The 19116-nt window shown below is 42.6% G+C and overlaps 1 protein-coding gene across 1 annotated transcript in view; it reads right to left on the reverse strand.

The window, feature by feature from the left end:
- srcin1b (SRC kinase signaling inhibitor 1b) overlaps positions 1-19116 on the reverse strand; it is a 66685-nt gene that overhangs the window by 11715 nt on the left and 35854 nt on the right. Inside the window, exons 8-16 of the mRNA XM_078279927.1 lie at positions 13896-14836; positions 12686-12775; positions 11545-11585; positions 11224-11247; positions 8643-8803; positions 7649-7824; positions 6752-6882; positions 1881-2028; positions 510-807 (exon numbers count right to left, since the gene is read on the reverse strand). Coding sequence (XP_078136053.1) covers positions 510-807; positions 1881-2028; positions 6752-6882; positions 7649-7824; positions 8643-8803; positions 11224-11247; positions 11545-11585; positions 12686-12775; positions 13896-14836 — 2010 coding nt within the window. The remainder of the gene's footprint in view (positions 1-509; positions 808-1880; positions 2029-6751; positions 6883-7648; positions 7825-8642; positions 8804-11223; positions 11248-11544; positions 11586-12685; positions 12776-13895; positions 14837-19116) is intronic.

Genomic DNA, 19116 nt, shown 5'->3' on the forward strand with positions numbered 1-19116 from the left:
GCTATTGAGAACGAGGTAGCATGCTAGCGTTAGCATTAGCGTTAGCATGCTAACGCTATGAGCTAACGTTGCGGTTAGCCAGCTCGTTTCGGCTTGTGACATCACAAGCCGTGCCGATTTTTTGGGATTTTTTTCAAAGTTGGTATGGTGTGGAAGCACCAGGGACACTAAATAACACCCCAAATCCCAGAAAAAGTGTTTTTTTCATAATATGGGCACTTTAAACTTCATTTAATATTGTATGTGGAGTTTTCTTTTGCGGGGTGCAAATGTTCAACCAAAACAAGTTCCTTCCTGAGACTATTTAGCAGAGCCACCGTCGCTACGTCCAGAGCTTAGCGCCGCCCAAGACAATTGTAATTGGTTTAAAGAAATGCAAACAACCCAGAGCGTTTTTTTTCTCCTGTCCCAGAATGCATCTGTGGTGTAACCAGACCTATCTGGCAGTGCAGAGACTAGATTGTACATAACAGTATGAAGAAAAATACACATAATGAACATCTGATTACCAGTCTGACTTCGGCTGACACAGACTTATCGCCAGGACGCCGACTTGGCAGCTCATCAAGCACCCGGTTCCTAAACGTCATCGAAGGCTGGATGTCCTGCTCGGGGCCCGAGGTGTCGCTGTCACCGGCAGACACGGGCATCCAGTTGGCCAGGCTGGAGCTGGTGCTCAGGTCACTGAGGCTGAGAGGAGGACTGTTGAGGATATCCAGGTCAGAGCTGCGACTCATGTCCTCCGGTCTCTTCAGCGATTGGCTGGAGAGGTCCTCAGGGCCCTTCCACACGCCTTCGGTCACTTGTCTGTACATATAGGAGGGATACAAGAGACTACAATACAGACAGGACACCATGAAGGTCCTGGACTCTGTTAGAGAAACAAACTACAAGAAATCAAATACATTTCATTTACCACAGAAATTATGTTTTGGTAAATTAACAACACTTGTGTAAAAAAGTCTCCAGTTGGACTCAAACAGTTAGTGACCTAAACCCCTCGGCCACCACGGCGTTATCTGTTATCTAATAAGCGATTCATCTGATGTTTTTAATAAAGTATTCTTTAAAAAAACTCAGAAAATAGTGAATATAAACTAGTGAGTATCTGCTTTATATCTGTGATCCATTAACACTGTTTTTATTACCATGTAAAGTGCCTAAGGGGTACCTTTTAAAGCCCTATACAAATATAATGTATTATTATTGTTATTATTATTGTATTTAGGTGTGTTTGTAGTTTTTTTAGTGTGTTTGTATTAGGGTTGAAGCAATATACCGGTTGCACTGTAACGTCATATAAAACTTGACTGTGATCAAACTGTGTACATTTTCTTATCTACGGTATTAAAAAAAATATTTCATTAATTTTTAAAAGGGAGACTTTTACACATATTTCCATACAAAAATGGTTTCAAGTTTCAATTATAATAAAGGTAATTGGAGCTGATGGTAATACTGTAATACTATGAAACCGTGATATATTCTGACGGTTATTGTACTGTGAAAATCTCACACCGTTGAAAACCTAGTTTGTATGTATGTGAATATCTGTGCGTGCATATTATATCTTTTGTCATAATTTTACCATTTTATTGTGAAAGCAAGCAAACAAAGACAAATAAACAAAAACGTGGTTACATTTTCGCAAATTAAGGAATCATTTTGGCCTTGTAACAAAACTACAGTACTAAACCCTAGGATACATTTTAAACAATAGCAGCCCGATTATTCAGAGAGTGAGGTTTGAATCTTACAGAAGGCTCAAAGAAAATCCCCATAAAAACGTCTACATGAGGAGTAACCGTGGTGATCTGACCTGGTTTGATAAGACAGTAAAGTGTTGTGTGAGCAAACTGAGGAGTGTTTGATATGCATACCTGCGGAGCATACTGAGGGCATTAGTCATGGTGTTGCAGCGCTTCAACAAGGCGTCCAGACGTTGAGGCTCCTCTTTCAGGAACTTAACAGCCTCCACCTCCACCCTCAGCACCACCCGCATCTTGCTCTGCAGGCTGGGGAACTGGTCTGCACGGGAGGGAGAGGGAGAAAAGGGATGAGGAGGGCAGGACGACAGCGACAAAGAATTACGGATGGATGAAGAAGAGAGAGTGGCATTGTGGGAGGGATAATGCGTGGAGAAATGGAGGCGGAGAGTGAGGGAGGTAGAGGGGAGATTACAGGATGCTGTTTCTGTCGCAGCTATTCGAAGCCACAGGATTTTCCTGTCATATCTAAGGGGAGGACGATTCAGTGGCGGTCGGCCAAACGAGAGGGAAGGGCATGCTACAGTGCAGTAACAAAAACACAGACTGTGTTCACGTGTGGGTGTATCTGTGGACACTTCACAGCCAGTTTCTGAAATGTTGGGACACTCAGCTGTCCTGAAAAACTGTCCAACTGCCACTCAAAGACTGAATCTAAGCACTGTGTAGGCGAGTGGTCAGGACACATTATTATAACGAGGCCCCCTGGGGCTTTAAGAGGAAGTACTCATTAATATTCAAGATGGAGAGTGGAAGTACACAGGTCAGAGTAGCAGGACAAGAGGCTTTACTTGAAACTTCATGAATATCAGGATTCATAAATATTCATCCGTGACTTTGCTTAACATCAATTTGACAAACTGTACACGTAGTAGTTTAGCAATCTTAGTATTTGAACTGTGACCCAAGACTGCTTGCCAGAAGTATTTACACCATCATACAGTAGCTGTACTTTAGTAATGACATTGTACTGTAGTACATAAAGCAGAAAGAAAACTTGGATACAAATATGCAACCAATAAAGAATAGTTATATTCTATACCTGGTCTTTAAAAAAATAGGGTTGGGAGTTAGGGTTAAATAATAGATAATTATAATTAACTATTTTTAGCAAACTAACCAGTAATGTACAATTAGTAAAATAAAAAGGACACAGCTGATGTTTTCTTATTGTTAATAAATCCCCATGAAAAGATCAAAACCAACATTGTGTTAGTCCGTCCCCAGATACTTTCCAAATGTCGTACTATGTCTTTGCACTAAACCCCAAGCCCATTGGTTATTACTGAGGATGGTCATCTTTAAAAACAGCTCAAAGATATACATTTTACTTTTGATTTTCCTTAAACAGCTGGTCAGTGTAGTTTTTTAGTAAATGGTGCATTAGTTGGGGACTATTTTCAGTGGAGGATTAATCCACATTTGGTGCTCTAGTGCAAGGGTCACCAACTGGCGGACTCCGGTCCAAAACCGGACCACAGGAGGCTTCCATCCGGACTGTGAAGCCTTTCGACACAACTGGGAAATATATATAAATTATATGCGTATTTATCTTGTCAATAAAGGGATTTTTAAAGGTGCAGTAGGTAGGATGGTGAAGATCCAGGACTTAGTCAAAAAAATTGAACATCGACAACTTCTCAGTCCCTCCCCCCTTTCCACTAAAGCCCAAAACGGTCTCTTAAGCCCCTTCCCCCACAAGGGAGAATGAATGAAAAGTGATTGACACGCAGTTAGACATCCCCCCCGGCCCTGATTGGTGCATCTGAACAGGGAGCGGTGGATTTTTACAAATCTCACTCCAGGCTGTAGGTGGAGCCAGAGGAGCTGGATTATTTTTTTAATGACCTGCTTCATGTAGTTCTACTGGAACATAGGGTCAGTAAGACAGGTCATAAGTCTTACCTACTGCACCTTTAACAGGCAGAACGAGGCTGTATGGGTCCTGCGACTGCCTGCGAGTCTGCGACTGTTTGTTGCCGTTGCTAGGTTGCAAAAACATGCGGGAGAGACGCGAGCTGACCGAGGTACACAGGTAGGCCTACACAATACGATAAAAGAACATGGCATTATCAAAATATCGAAAAATCTACCGAGATGAGCGGACAGAAAAGTCTGTGTTTAGTCTCCCTGCTATGAGTTCTACGAGGCCGTTGTGCCTCATTTGCATGGAGTCTGTTGCGATTGTCAAAAGTGGAATTATTAAACGGCAATATGAAACTAGAAACAGACACTTTGAGGAAACGTAGCCACAGCAGTCTGAGGTCATGACACTGAGAAGCAATGTGCCCAAAGCCCAATAAGAGTGATCTATACGAGTCCTGTCTCACTCTCTCACAGAGCAACAGCGGGCGTGTGTGTGTTGTTTTTCCATTCATCATATGCTTGTTCAATATAGGCACTGTATTATTGCTATATTATATTTATTATTATTATAAATAAGTATATATTATATATATATATACTATATTATTATTATTGCCTTTTTTGAGCTAGGAAGCTTGTACTTTGTTCTAACTTTGCGTGATTATTAAGCTCAGATCAGGCACTTTATTTAGTTTTCCTTTTGAGGAGGTTTTATTTTTATGGACTGAAAGGAATATTTACAAAGCAAATTAAGATTTGATGGATTTATGACACTTTTAATTTCATCATGTGTTTGATCATAATAGGCAGTGGATTTTTACCTCTTTGAGTTTAAAAATGTGGACTAAACTGATCCGATTATTATTATTATTATTATTATTATTATTATTATTATTATATATTTGTAGGCCTCTGCAGGGGGCGGAGGGTTAGCTAACTGGACCTCTTGCAATTTAAGTTGAATACCACTGCTCTAGGGTTTGTGGCAGCAGGACGGTGTGGGGGGGTTGAGTCAAAATAAACTACAGTGTGTGTGTTCATGGTGATGAAGGAACATGTCAGCCAGTGCAACAGTGTGGCTCTTTGATGTGTTTTTAATAACAATGAAGCTCTATGGCACAGAGGAAGTTATAAATAAGTAAATATATCCCTAGACTTATCCTTTAAAGAGGCCCTATTATGCTTTTGTTTTGTTTTTCCTGTCTTTTGGTGTGTTATGTACGTTTTTGTGCATGTAATAGATGTATAAAGTACAAAAACACAATTCACTCCAAATGGAGTTTTCTATTAGCCTGGAGGCTAGCCGAACTTAGCCCCGCCCACAACATTTGAGGTCGGGAAGTTCGGTCTGGACTTGATCTGTTGTGGAGCAACTATGCTCGAACAAGAGATGTTCGGACCAATCAAATTGTGAGGGCGGGCTTTATACGATGATGGACAGATACAGTAACGAACAGTAACGTCTCTCTCACACACACGCACACACACACACACACACACACACACACACACACACACACACACACACAGCTGATAGTGTCGCTGCGACTCAGCTGTTCAAGTCACCGAGGCTGGTTTTAGAACATAAGAGACTTCACCTGTTTCAACGGTCAATAGAGAAGTCAGCTGGTAGTCAGCTAAAAACTATAGAAATAAAATGATCAATAATCCATTTTATTTCTCCGTTACAAAGAGCTTTACGAAATGGTTTTCGACGGAGCGGAGCCTCAACAACTGCCCGAAAGCACGGTAGCGTTAGCTATATGGTTGGAGAGCGATAGAGAGAGACTGAAGAGAGAGAGCGCCCAGCGGCGTTAGAACAAAGCCGTGAATCAGAGAAATAAAACGTGTTTTCGCCGATTCATCTCTAGAAATGCAACTGTAGCAAGCATGTCACTATCACTAACTTTCTCCACATTAATATTTACACGAAACAAATGATATATCCAGCTTCAAAAAAGTCTAAAAGTCGGGAGTTAGGACGGAAGTGCGAAACACCGTCTCGTCTGTTGACAGCTGAGTTGAGTTCCGTTGCTCTGATTGGTTGGAGGTCTATCCAATGAGTGCAGAGGAATTTTCTTTCCTGGTTGGGTTGAAACACGCCCCATAATCACTGCCCAATGGAGCAGTATCTGACTCCTGACTAGAATCTGAGTATGACCACGTCAGGCTAGATTTCTCTCCTACAGAAAGCACTTTTTCCTCAACTGCCTAAAACATGTCACCCACATTCTCGTTCAAAATTCCTCAATCAATGACGTAGACATTTCGCCCAGAGGCATCCCCCCCCCCAGCCTGGCTCTGCCCTCCTACGTACTTCCGCTCAATTTTCATTTCCCTTCAGTACTCCGTCTGGGTTTGAGGTATAGTCTTGGGTTTTCTCCGGTCAAATATTTGTAGGTCCAATCAGTGAACAGAGGGAGTGGCTGAGAACGACGACGTTGAGGACGTGCACTAGAAAGATGCGAGCGAAGCCATTCGGTCCGTTGTGGCAACGCTGCCGAATATCCAGAAGTTAAATCCCGAGCAAGAACAATCTTTGCTGAGTTTGGTTGGTGGCCATGATGTTGTGGCCCTCCTCCCCACGGGGTTCGGGAACAGTTTGATTTTCCAGCTCGCTCCGTTAGTGGTGAAGGAGTTGGCTAAGGCTAACGCTATCAATGCTAATGCTAAATATAAGCCGATAGTTGTTGTCTGTCTCCCCTCTTGTTGCACATGCGCATGACATACGTCACGACCAAACATTAGCGATTGGTTCTGGCAGATCCAGAGTGACTCTGGGCAGATCCAATAGTTTTAAACTTCAACAGAGTACCCGCCTTCAAGGAAGTTAACACTTGTCAATGGAGAGAGGCCAGACTCTCTGTACACATGAAATGTACCAGAGTCTGGTAGAAAAAGAAAAAGAAATATGCTTGTGTGAAATGAGGCTGCAGAGGTGGTGAAAACAGCGGGGCAGGAAAGTGAGAGTAAGCCAGGCAGGAGTTGGAAACCAGCTGCTCTTAAATTTTATGCAATTTAAGGGTGAAAGCACAGAGACAGGCGGGGAAAGCTTCTGAGTCTACAGCATCAAAGATCACAGCGATCTCCAAACACACGCAGGAGGCAGTAACACTTACTTTTGAGGTCAGTGAGAGTCTCTCCCAGCTTCCTCAGCTCTTTGCTTTTCTGCTCCACGTCCTGCTCCGTCACCAGGCCATGATTGACCGACGAGTTCCTCTGCAGCTCCTCCACCGACTTCTCCAGATCACTGATGAGGACCAGGTTCACAGAGTCACTCAAATGTGTGTTCCTCCTCTACACCAGTGCAAGATCTACAGTGCTTAGCACTTTGGAATTAAAACCTAGAGATTGACATGGTTTAATTTCAGTTAACCTAATAGCTGGTTTGATTTGCATTGAGAGATGATTTTATGGAAAGTACCCCATGCCAGTCTCTAGGTATGGTGAAGGGTATGTGATGATGGGGGGCTATTTTAATTCCAAAGGCCAAGGGAACTTTATCAGGATGCATAGTATCCTGGATCCATGAAATAACTGGCCTTTAAAAATAAAAGTCTGCCTGCCTCTATGGGAATTTAACATAGGGGTGTACTTACTTATGACCCCTGTAGTTTAAGGAAGAACATTTATTTATTTATGATACATTATTCATTCACAAAGAAAATTGGTGTCCTTAAAAGTAATTGTTTTAATTAAGGCATTAAGATCAATTTCCAAAAGATAATTTTTTTTATTCCTCTTTTTAACTTTAGCATGGGTTCATAAACTTATGCTGAGCACTGTATTTATTGTGCTTGTTGTAGGGATATCTCGATCAGATCAGGAAGTATCGGATTCAACTCCGACCTGCGGCCCTTTGCTGCATGTCATTCCCCCCCTCTCTCCCCTTTCACATCTTCAGCTGTCCTATATAATAAAGGCTTAAAATGCCCAAAAAATAATCTAAAAAAAAACAAGCTGATTGGGACATCCCTAGCTTGTTAAATAAATGGTGGATGGTGCTCTGGACTCACTGCAGCTGCTGGATGAGCAGCTCCTCCTGGTTCAAGTACTTGAGTCTCTCCTCCTCCACGAGGAGGCGCTGTCTCTGGAGCGGGTCCTCCTGGGTACGCATGGCGTCCAGCATCATGAGGCTCAGCTCCGACTCGGTTTGCCTCAGCAGGGACAAGACAGAGTCCTGGTTCTCCAGCTGCGACACCAAGACACCTGGTTTAGTTTATCTGCCATTCAGCTGCAGTTTACACTGTACTGTAGTTAGAGCGCTGTAAAAACAGCCGGCCTGCAGTCATTCCTACTTTTATAAAGGTTATAATGTTAAATGTTGTAATCAGTTTTTGTTCAAACTGTTTTAGAGAGGTGTTGATTTAACTATAATAATAATAATAATAATAATAATAATAATAATAATAATAATAATCCTAGTACTTCTTCCTCTTGGCTGCTCCCGTTAAGGGTCACCCTAGATTTCCATCCAGTTTGTATATGGAAATCTGATGTTATGATCCGCATATTTGATTTGGAAAAGGTTTAACGCTGGATGCCCTTCCTTATGCAACCCTAGCACCTTTCATACATATAATACAGCTCAAAGTGCTTCATATAAAGTTGTATTCAACATGAATGACATGACATCAAACTACTTAAAAGCGAGATTACAAAGAAAGGTGTGGAGGTTTGTCTTGCTGTTGAACTGTATTGCATTATACAGAGATTGATTATTGATATTGATACAAAGAGGGTGGACAAAATATTAGAAACACCTCTCTGTGTACTATAACTCAATATAATAGAATCGCCTTCAAAATTGCTATTAAGCTGAATCTAGACCTCATGAACATAGGATTTATTGTAGGACTGTAGATTGCACTACTTCAAGCTAGGTGTGCATATCAAACTGGCAACTAAGCGTATGTACCTGTAAACTGCACATGCACAAACTCTTTGTCTGTTGTTTTTTAAGACCCTTCCCATTCGCAACTCCGCACACACACACACACACACACACACCTGAATGTTGCGTAGCTGCGACAGTTGTTTGCGCAGTGCGTTGGTGTTCTGCTGCAGGCCTTGTAAGTGGAGCTGCATCTGCAGACGGGACACTGTCACGGGCTGGTTGGGCCCCGACGGTGGAGGTGGCATCAGGGCCAATGGAGCAGACGGTGTCAGAGCTGGCCAACAAAAAGCAGGATTTTAAATTCTTCTCTCTGTTTTCTCAGCTTTGTTTTGGGGTTCCTTTAGAGCACAGCGGAACTAATAGAAGTTGTCCCAAAACACTGTTAGCTAATCAAAAGGTTTTAAATGAATGCCTGAGAGAAGTGTACATACTGTAGAGCATGAGAGAAACCTTCACTCTTTCGGAGACCAATCCGCAAACAGTTTGTCTCTCATGACCTCAAATGTCCATCCAGTAGAAAAACAATTTTCTGACTTGATAAAAGAATATTGGTTGTTCCAGCAGCAGCAATTCAGGACAAGTTCTATCTGTGCTGTAGGTCAAGGGTGGAGATTACAGTCTTACGTAGACTTAACAATGATGAACAGCATGGGAAGGCTTCAGGGACAAACGAGATCAGTAGTGAAAAACAGCATTTCCACTAGATCCCAGTTTCTCATTATAAAAGAGTCCCCCGACAGCCCAAATGTACGAGTCTTTCCGACTCAGATAATCCTTTGAAATGACGATGAATGCTCTGACAGTAATTAGGGTGTTGAGTCACACGCATCATGCAGAAACGAGACAAAGGGGAAATAACTACAAGACAATCAATCGATAACAGATTGAAGAGTTGCATTTTAGATCCACTTTCAAGTCTAGACTCCTGAAACACATTCGATGAAAGGAATTCATCTCAAACACCTCACTGCCAATACCTCTGCAGACAATGTAATGACTTCCCACGTTAGCTGCGTCCTAGAAACTCTGACCCGGAGAGCCGCAGATACTGTGGGTGAGTTTATTTAAACATTATTCTAGACAGCTTTAGAGGAGCGTATGACAGGCGCAGTCGTTGTAACCCAAGTGACTTTCTGCAGCCTCACCAGTTCAGACGAATAAGAGGAATATCCTGATTTTAACTACGAGCACAAAGGCAGTCGACTTAGACAGTTTGAGTCAATCTGACTAAAATATACACTTAAAATAGACACTTTCTGGCTGACAAATAAGTATCAGATATTAACAGGCCATTCGAAGTTGATAACAGATTCAAAACATCCAGGGTTATCTATAATTTGGCATAAGATCAGATACTACATTACATCAGATAAGAAGAAAGAACATTAATTTAATTCCTGTTGGAAACTTCAAAACTGACCGAACGACAGCTAAGACTGAACACTTCATCTAAAGAAATCCATTTTGCCCTTATTAAGCTTTCAACACATGCAGTTTCATCAGCACTTGGGTGGCTGAAAAGGTTTTATAGAGTTACTTTAAAAATGTATTCTGAACCAATTACTACTACTGACTATGTAGTCAGTAACCTAATCCAAGCATCACAATATTAAAGTGACTTGATTACTTACCGTTACTTTTAAAATGACCTCAATACCAAATATGGGCATAACTTGCACTGTACTGTGATGTTGTTTCCCTTAAAGGTTCCATGTTATTTTCATTTTCAGGTTCATGATTTTATTTGTGGTTTCTACAGAACATGTTTACATGCTTTAATGTTAAGTGGGAAGCACTTTGTTATTATTGTTATTTATTATTTATTATTATTATTATTATAATATTGTTAAACACATTATTTGTCTCATAATGTCTGACTGAATATACCTGTATTCACCCTAAAACGCTCTGTATTCGCGCCTGTCTCTTTAAGACTCCCTCCCAAAAAAAGCCCAGTCTGCTCTGATTGGTCCGCGTTTCCTGGTCTTCAGCATCTGCCCTTTCGGTGTCTCTGCAGCCGGGAAATGACTGCAGCGGCGCTTTCTACCTACTGTAGTATAGTTGTGACATCACAACCGTACAGGAAGTCCTGACGGCTCGTTTAAAGGGACAGTTTCTGAATACTGGCTGTGTGGATCCTGTCCTCTGTGGATTGAGCATTTTGATACTTTCACAGTATTTATACAGCACCTCAACCTGCTTAATAATAAAAAAGACACTTTTTACAATATGGGACCTTTAAATATTAGTGAAACACCATTATTATTGCCCATTTTTGTGTGTAACTTTAATAGAATACAGTTATTTTTTTGTGCATTCTCATTACGAAACTCCGTTCCATGTTACTCCCCAAGCCTGCATATTTCATTATTGAAGAGGTGTGCACACAGCAACAAAAATGCTCAAATCCTCACTAGACCTTTTGAACATGGGTCATGTCTGAAATACTCAGTCGGAGGGGGAAAAACACTCAAAACAACATGGTTTTGTTTCAGAATTAATGCAACTCAAATTATTTCTTGCACAAACAGACAGGAAACAAGAGGAAAGTGAAGGACACCAGCTGAGAGGGAGGTAAATCCTTCAGGACGACACACACACACTTTTAGGAAGCAAACAGGGATCCAAATAAAGACCACAGAGAAGTAGTAGACGAGGTAACAGGTACCAGACACTTCAGGAACACATAGCTACCTTTCTTTTTTTTAGTTCGTCCAGCTAAAACAAGAAGCATGAGCACCAGTTACACAGCAGCAGAGAGCCGGCACACACACACACACACACACACACACACACACACACACACACACAGCATGAAGAAGAAGCTTGCAGAGTCAGCCATTACGATCACATATGAGGCACTTTAAGAATTATGCAGAGAACATGAAATAGCAGCAGCTCTGTGAGAGGAAGAAGAGCCAATTTATGTGGCTATCAAATAAGCAGCAGTGGGAAGCAGTGACAGGCAGTGATAGGAAATAGTTTGTCTTTTTTTGCTGGGTAGTGAGCACTTACTGTCAGTTCCTGAGCAGTCACTGGCTGACTCAATCTTCTCCCTGGAAGAGGCAAGTGTTAAAGTACTTATAGTCAGAACACACTATCGACTGAGCTACTGAGAAGCTGTTGATATATGGTGGGAAACGTGGGAAACGTATGCGCTGCTTGCAGCATTTTTCAGAATGTACCTTCTGGTGTTTGTGTGTGTGGGGATAAGTCTGAAATCACTCGTTCACTATTCCCTACATGATAAACAGTAGTATATGGCTCAAAATACTATTTTCTGTGTATATGAACTGGTGTAAACGTAAGTTTTAAATTTACCTGCACCAAAATGTTTTTTTACAGCACTATTTGGTGTATTTTCCCTTCTTTCTTGGCACTTCCGACACATCCGGATCCATCCGAAATGAATCCAACATCGTCCGTTGCAGCATTTTCTTTTTTATGACATTTTGAATATGAGGAACTCAATGTGTTAAAGGTGAAAGGTGCCTTTCATCGTCAACGTGTTAGCACATTATTTGAGCCGACTTTTCCTGTACAGTAATGTGCAAACTACTTCAAATTTCATATGATCATAGGAACGTCTTAAGCAGAAATCCATTGCGCTTCTCAAACTGTTTTTCATATTAGGACTTCTTCGGTGATGTCACTTATTCAACAACTCATTCAACAACTCATTAAAGTACACTATGATGTGTACTAAATTATCTGTTAGTGCGCAGCAATGTTTTCAGTTATGAATTTGTTTTAACTGCGTAAGATCGGACATGTGGCGTGTGAAAAGTGTGAGTTGTCAGCCCTGCACAACATATTCTCTGTACCAATTAAGATTTCAGACATGAATCCTAATAATTTTCCTACATCACTGACTGTTTCAGTCATTTACATATCAACCTAAAACAAAAAGTATTTAACGTAATATTTTCCTAGCATAATGTTGAACTACGTGTTTTGGACGAAAGTTAAGTATATAGGAATATATAGGGAAAATAGTGGTAGTATGGGAACTCTTTCAACTTTAATGTGTGTTGTGGCTAATGTGTCTGTATATAAAGTGTGTTTTCGTGTGTGTGTGTGTGTGTGTGTGTGTGTGTGTGTGTGTGTGTGTGTGTGTGTGTGTGTGTGTGTGTGTGTGTGTGTGTGTCTCTCTTACGGGCTCTCTGCCTCAGGCGCTCTGCTCAGTACTCTCTGCAGCAGCCCGGTCAGGCTTGCTATCTGCTTCTCCATGGCCTCCATCCGCTCCCTGGAATAAAACATAATTGCATAATAAATACTATAACACTCTCCCAGTGCTCCTCGGATGTTCCTCTTTTAAGCACAGATTTGTAAGTGGAAGAAAGGAAGTGTGGTACTATTATCATTTTCATCTCTGCTTCAATTCACCAGACCCAAACAGAATCTTCAGATTTTTTTTTACCGTAAAATTATTTGTTAAAAATATGCAGAAAATTCTGTAAAATTCAGATCAATGAAGTTAATCCACCCCTTTCACACCACTTGTACCTTCGACCAACAGCAAATGCCGTCAAATCCACAGTGTCACACCATCCAATTTGATATAACCCTGCTCTGCTGGAGTATAAACTGCTCCACAAAAAAAGATATTGGAAGGCACAAATGAACAAACTGTTTGAACGTTTTGTCCAAGTTAATGACTAAGCTGACTAGTTTGCTAACTGGTAGTTAGTAAACTGGTATTGTGCCAGCTTGATGAACTATTTCGGCTACAGCTAACATGTCACAGATTAGCTCCGGCTAAGAATTAGGGTAGTACCTATGTCAGAGTCCAGCACCACCTCTGTCCTTTCTGGTCTAACAGTGAAAACTGTCAACAAACTTACTCAGCAGTAAAGATTGCTAACATAAGTTAAAAGCAATAACTTACTGGTTATAGCAGACCAAGAAGACTGTAGCAGAAAAAGGCACAATGGTGTTTTAAGCCCCCAACGTCTCCTTCCAGGCAGTGCTGCAACCGTTGACTTCAAGGCACCTAACCCTAACCATAACATTGCCTAATCCTAGTGCCTTCCAGGAAGCGCTGCCTGGAAGGAGATGTTGGGGGCTTAAAACACCGATAAACCAGAAAAAGACTGAGTGTATCTAATTGGGCAAGAGGTTAGTTTTTTTATTTACAAGACAATGACTGTACTCTCTTTTCAAAAGCTTTACTTAAATGTGAAAATATTGTGTTATTGTGTGCTAAATATGTAGCTGCAGTGATCCGTGTCCAGTGCTAAACAAATATAAAGTATACTGTACATTGTTACTACAGTACAGATGAGTAAAATTTGCACATCACAGTCGTACTCATGTGAATAACATAATGCATGATGCAGGAATATGTGCTGAGAAATATGTCCTACCGGGTCTCTGTTTCATTTCCAAGCAGAGGTGAGCCAAAGCCTCCGGCACTCCCTCCCTCCCCTCCAGGCCCGGCCATCAGGCAGAGCTGCTCTGAGGTGAGCCCTAACCCTGAGCTCTGGCCCCGCGCTTTGGGGCTGTCCCCAAACACAGAGGACGTCACAGAGTCCCTTCGCAAACTCTGCCTCCCTGGGGAGCCCCGACTGGGCATGGTGCCCGCGTAGGACTCCCTCATGTCGGGTATCTTCTGTGGGGAGGAAGGTGGAGGCACCCGCAGCCCCATGGCCAACATAGACGCAGCGTAGGCGTCGTTATAAAGCGGCCCCCCTGGTCTGTAGAGAGCCCCGCTTTCCATCAGCTCTCCTTGTAAAGCGGCTGCTGTGTAGGAGGTGAGTGAACGCATCGATCCAGCACCTCCACCTCCACCCCCTCCCCCTCCACGGCGGTATAAGGAGCCATAGGGGTCTGCTCTGGCTGGGAGAGGAGAGTGAGGACCTCCTGCGAGACTTAGCCGGCTTGTGTCTGGGCCCAGAGAGTAGGGGTCCGCGTAGATCCCCCCTCCCCCGCGTTCGTCTCCCCGCAGCAGCACCATGCTCCTGGACCCCCCTACTTCATCGTCGGGCTTCACGTCCCTGCGCTCCAGGATGGCGCTGGAAGAGGAGCAGAAGGCCTGCTGGGTGTGATGGGGCTGGTGGAGCTGCGGCTGCTGGTGGGGAGAGGAGTGGTGGGACTGGGACTGGGACTGGGAGTGCGGGTGCGGCAGGGAGTGGGTGTGGTGGGGCGGCCCGGCATAGGAAGAAGGCCTGGCGCCGCTGTAGAGGAGGCGGGCGCGGGACGGTGAGCCTTGAGGGGAGGCAGAGCAAGATGAATGCTGAGAAGACATGGGCGGGTTGCTGAGGCGGCGGTTGGGCGGAGAGTCCTGAGGAGCATACACCATCTCCCTCTGTCAATGAATAAAAGAACAACAGATATAGAACTGTTATTATGAAGTATCTCAGAGTAGGAAATCAGTTCTGAGTACAAAGGCTTATGTTTTTGATTATACTTTATAGGTAAGTAAAAGAATTTTGTCAGCCTTTTAACTTAAAAGATTCCTCTCCCTATTTTCAAATTCTGTGGCTGAAGAGATGTTTATTGATGACATTAAAAGCTCATTTCAAAATGGAGCTTTGCAATAGTGATGATTTGGGTCTGTAATAAATCAAACTTGAATTGCTCTTACAGCTCCTATTTATCTGGAAAACAACTAGGGAACACATTCTCTCTCCCCCCCCATCTCTGAAGTTGTAACTAAACAGGAAGTGTAATTTACTGGGAAATTAGACAGGTTTGGATTGGTTAAGTGTCCACAGCCCCACAGCGGGTGGGAGTGCAAATCATTTTACAATACAAGCAAAATGTGGTGGTAATATAGACACTGTTAAATAATGTGATTGCATGATTGACAATGTGCTTAAGTAAAATGATCTTCCATATTCAATTGTGCACATTTTTTGTTGTTGAATACAAACGAGTAGCTTGCCAGTGTTTAAAGCATAATGCAAAAGGATTATTGGTACATTTCATTTTGGCATCATCTTCTTGTTTACTAAGTCAGCTTTATTGTTCGCATCTACACATGAAGACTACACGTATAAAGTTTACTTTTTGCTGCATTATCTTATCTAATATATTTCTTCACAAACACTGAGAAAAACGTGAGAAAAACTACAAAACCTCATCATGAGTTCTTCCTTGCAGCAGAGAGTGCAGTTAAACAGCTACATCATGCTCTCGGAGCGTTTTTAGTTTAACTTTCAGTCAATAGGGGCGTCAGAATAAGTTGCTTGGTAAATACGAGCCCTGATGATATTATACATGTAGGTTCACTTTACAATAGTTTTTTTTTAAATCAGAAAAAGTGAGAAATGTCCAGGCAACTAGTCAGTTAAAAATATCCTTACAGTGCAGTTCACAGCAATCCATAGATGCAGATTCAAGATTGACAGGAAAGCCTCTAAATTGTCCCCTTAAGTGTGTTTTAAGTTGCACTTCATAGTTTATTGACGGACTGAGCATGAAGGGATTATCTTTTAGCATCAATCCCAAAATGTCAGCAGGAAAGGCAAAACAAAGCGGAGCAGAACGGAGAGTGTAAGTGAGAGCCCTGTGTTGGAGGACACCAGCCAAGAGTAATAGATACAGCACAGAGGCACAAAGGACGACAACACTGTAATTGCTTATGACGCGCAAAGCCATCGCCTGGGGACGATGCAAATTGAAAAAACAATATTTCCACATAATAACGCTTGGGCCTCTTACAACAGCACCCTGTGGACAGCCTCGCAGCAGACTAATGACTCTAGTGCCATCATCTCCCATCTTGTATCCAAGCAACAGAATCGCATCGACACCATCCTTTAACTTAAGACAGAAAGACATTTCATTCCACCTCCAAGACCCCCCGAAGTCACAAAAAGTCTATTGCAGGTACAGTACGCTCCCGAAATGTTTGTCCCATGGTGCAGCTCCAAACTAGGGGTTGATGCATAGTTTGTAGAAGAGCTGAGCCAGAAGGCAAAGCTCTCGATCTACCGGCCAATTTTCATTCCTACCCTCACCTATAGTGAGCCAAAATGGGTTTTCTCAGGAGGGTGGCTGGCGTCTCCTGTAGAGATAGGGTGAGAAGCTCAGTCATCCATGACAAACTCGCAGTAGAGCCGCTGCTCATTTGCGTTGAAAGGAGCCAGTTCAGGTGGTTCTGTGTGCCTCCCTACGGAGATGTTCCAGGCACATCTAGCAGGGAGGAGGCCCAGGACTAGGTAGAAAGATTAGATCTCCACCCTGGCCTGGGAAGACCTCGGGATCCCCCAGTCAGAGTTGGTTAGTGTGACTAGGGAAAGGGATGTTTGGGGTCCCCTGCTGGAGAATGAAGATGGATGGATGGATGGATGGATGGATGACCTGAAATATTTTTTCCCAAAGATTAACCGGTCGATCACTTCTGCGCAGACTCTGTCTCCAAAATTACAAGACGGCAGCGCCCGTATCCGGGAGATTTTGCTTCACTTTTGTATAGTAGAAGGAAGTGGAGACGCGTCGTTCATCTTTTTTTACAGTGTATGTTCCAAACTTGCTTTCCCCCCACTGAGGAAAATCTGCCAATCAATCTCATCGCTAACCACAGTCTGTCCTCCAGGCTGGGATGGACTTCAGTCATCCTGGTCATGCTTTTGTGGGCTGTAATCAGGGAATAATCTTGCCTCGGCTGGCTGGCTGGGGTTCAATAAGCTCACACACACACACACACACACACACACACACACACACACACACACACACACGTCCTAGTCACTCACCTTGCAATGTACCTCACACATAAAACTCAAGGTAAGCCTGCTGGTTCGATAAGGCTGTAAAACGCTAGGAAGGTTTCAGAGCCGAGCACAAGCTGAAGACGACGACCGACCTCATGGGAGAGACCAACAGTTGACCTCCAAAACATTAGCGGGCAGCTGTGAATCACGCAAATAGACGGGCAGAAAAGCTATCTCACACACACAACGTGAAAACAAAAGGCCCCCCAGGGTGTTGGATTGACGGCAACAAAAAACGTTTCAAAAAATGCTCTGCTGGCGACAACACTCACTTTGTCTCAGCTGCTTAACATGCAAATTCATATTGGGCATATGTCTGTTTCTCTGTAATGCAATTTATCTACTTTATAATTTATTTTATTCTATAAAAGCATTCTCTAACACTTCAAATTACTGCTTTCTCATTTCCATAATCTCACTTTAATTAGACGGCAACAAAATGCAAGGTCTTGTGCAGAAAACACTAACACTGCAAAACTGAATGACACCAGGCACTCTGTCTATCTACTGCCAATGGTTTATTCTGCTCCAGCTGTAACCAAATGCATAGAATATTAGTAATCATGCTAATCAGGCTGATGCCACATTTCATTTGCCAGCAGCTGAATGATGAGTTAAGATAAAATCCTATTGTGGCTCTTCAATAATAATGTAGCTACTGAAGAGGAGGGAAGTAACAGGTTCTGAGATGGAGGAGGAGGATAAAAAAGCACTTCTTTGTTTTAACAGCTCTTACTTTTCATAATATTGCTGCTACCTCCTGCAGTAGGGTTGGGCAATTGGCTGAATACATCGTCTGAGTACATCGGTGGTTGTTGTTTGGGGGCAATTGTAGTCATTTTGTTTTGCTATTTTAAAGGTCTGCCTCTGAAGAACGGATGAGAGCTGCTGCTCAGCGGGCAACAGCAGAGAGAGACAGTGGGGAGAGACAGCGTGTAGAGCCAGAATATTTTCACATGTACCTCAGTAAATTAAGGGTTTATTTCAACCAGAACAAAACTGCAGATTGGTGGAACAGTGGAAAGACCGTGGAACCAAGACCGTTTTGGTGATTTCATTTAATATCTGTCGAGTTTGAATGTGTTTTACGATGATCAGCGAGGTAAAATCGCTGATTCTGTCAATGGCGTTGTGGGCGTTGAGCAGAGCAAATAACAGCTGTTTCTTTTCACATGTAACTCGGTGAATTAAGGGTTTATTTCAACCCAGAGTTCCTGATTGTTGGAACAATGGAAAGACTAGCCAAGATGGTTTTGGTGAGTTATATGTTGTTGTTACTGTCAAGTTTGAGTGAAGTGTGTTTTGATGAGTTTAATGAGGCAATAAAGCTGGTCTTGGTTCAGTTAAAGAGAGAAACTGGAATTCAGAAGGTTGTATTTTCCCGTTTAATAAGGAAAACAGGAGTAAGACTATTTCCTTTCTTGACGTTTTGTGAGCTTATTTAGTTTATTTATTCAACTAAAAAAAGCTAAGAGCGCTTGTGGACCGTAGCGAACTCGGGGCGCAAATATATTGGCAATCGCCGGTGTGAAAGTTTAAACATATCGCCCAACCCTAACCTGTAGCCACTAGTGCTAGCACCTTGTACTGCACTGCCATTGCTGTGTACTGTATGTGTGTAAAAAGCACTAAGTGCAGTCCATTTTCAATTTACCAACACTTTCAACGATCAAACTCAGTCCTTAGATGAACTGGACCACCGTCCATCATCTCTGAATGTTTGTGGTTTTACAGTCAGCCGACAAGCGGCCGAGTCAGCATCGCTGATGTGAAGGACTGGCGCTGGTCCAGGAAGTGCTGGAGTAAGTAAGGTCACATGACTCACTCTCAGAAAATGGATGAGACTTACTTAAGCTTGGATACATTA

This window comes from Sander vitreus, chromosome 21 (genome assembly GCF_031162955.1).
Source record: "Sander vitreus isolate 19-12246 chromosome 21, sanVit1, whole genome shotgun sequence".
Classification (NCBI taxonomy): Eukaryota; Metazoa; Chordata; class Actinopteri; order Perciformes; family Percidae; genus Sander; species Sander vitreus.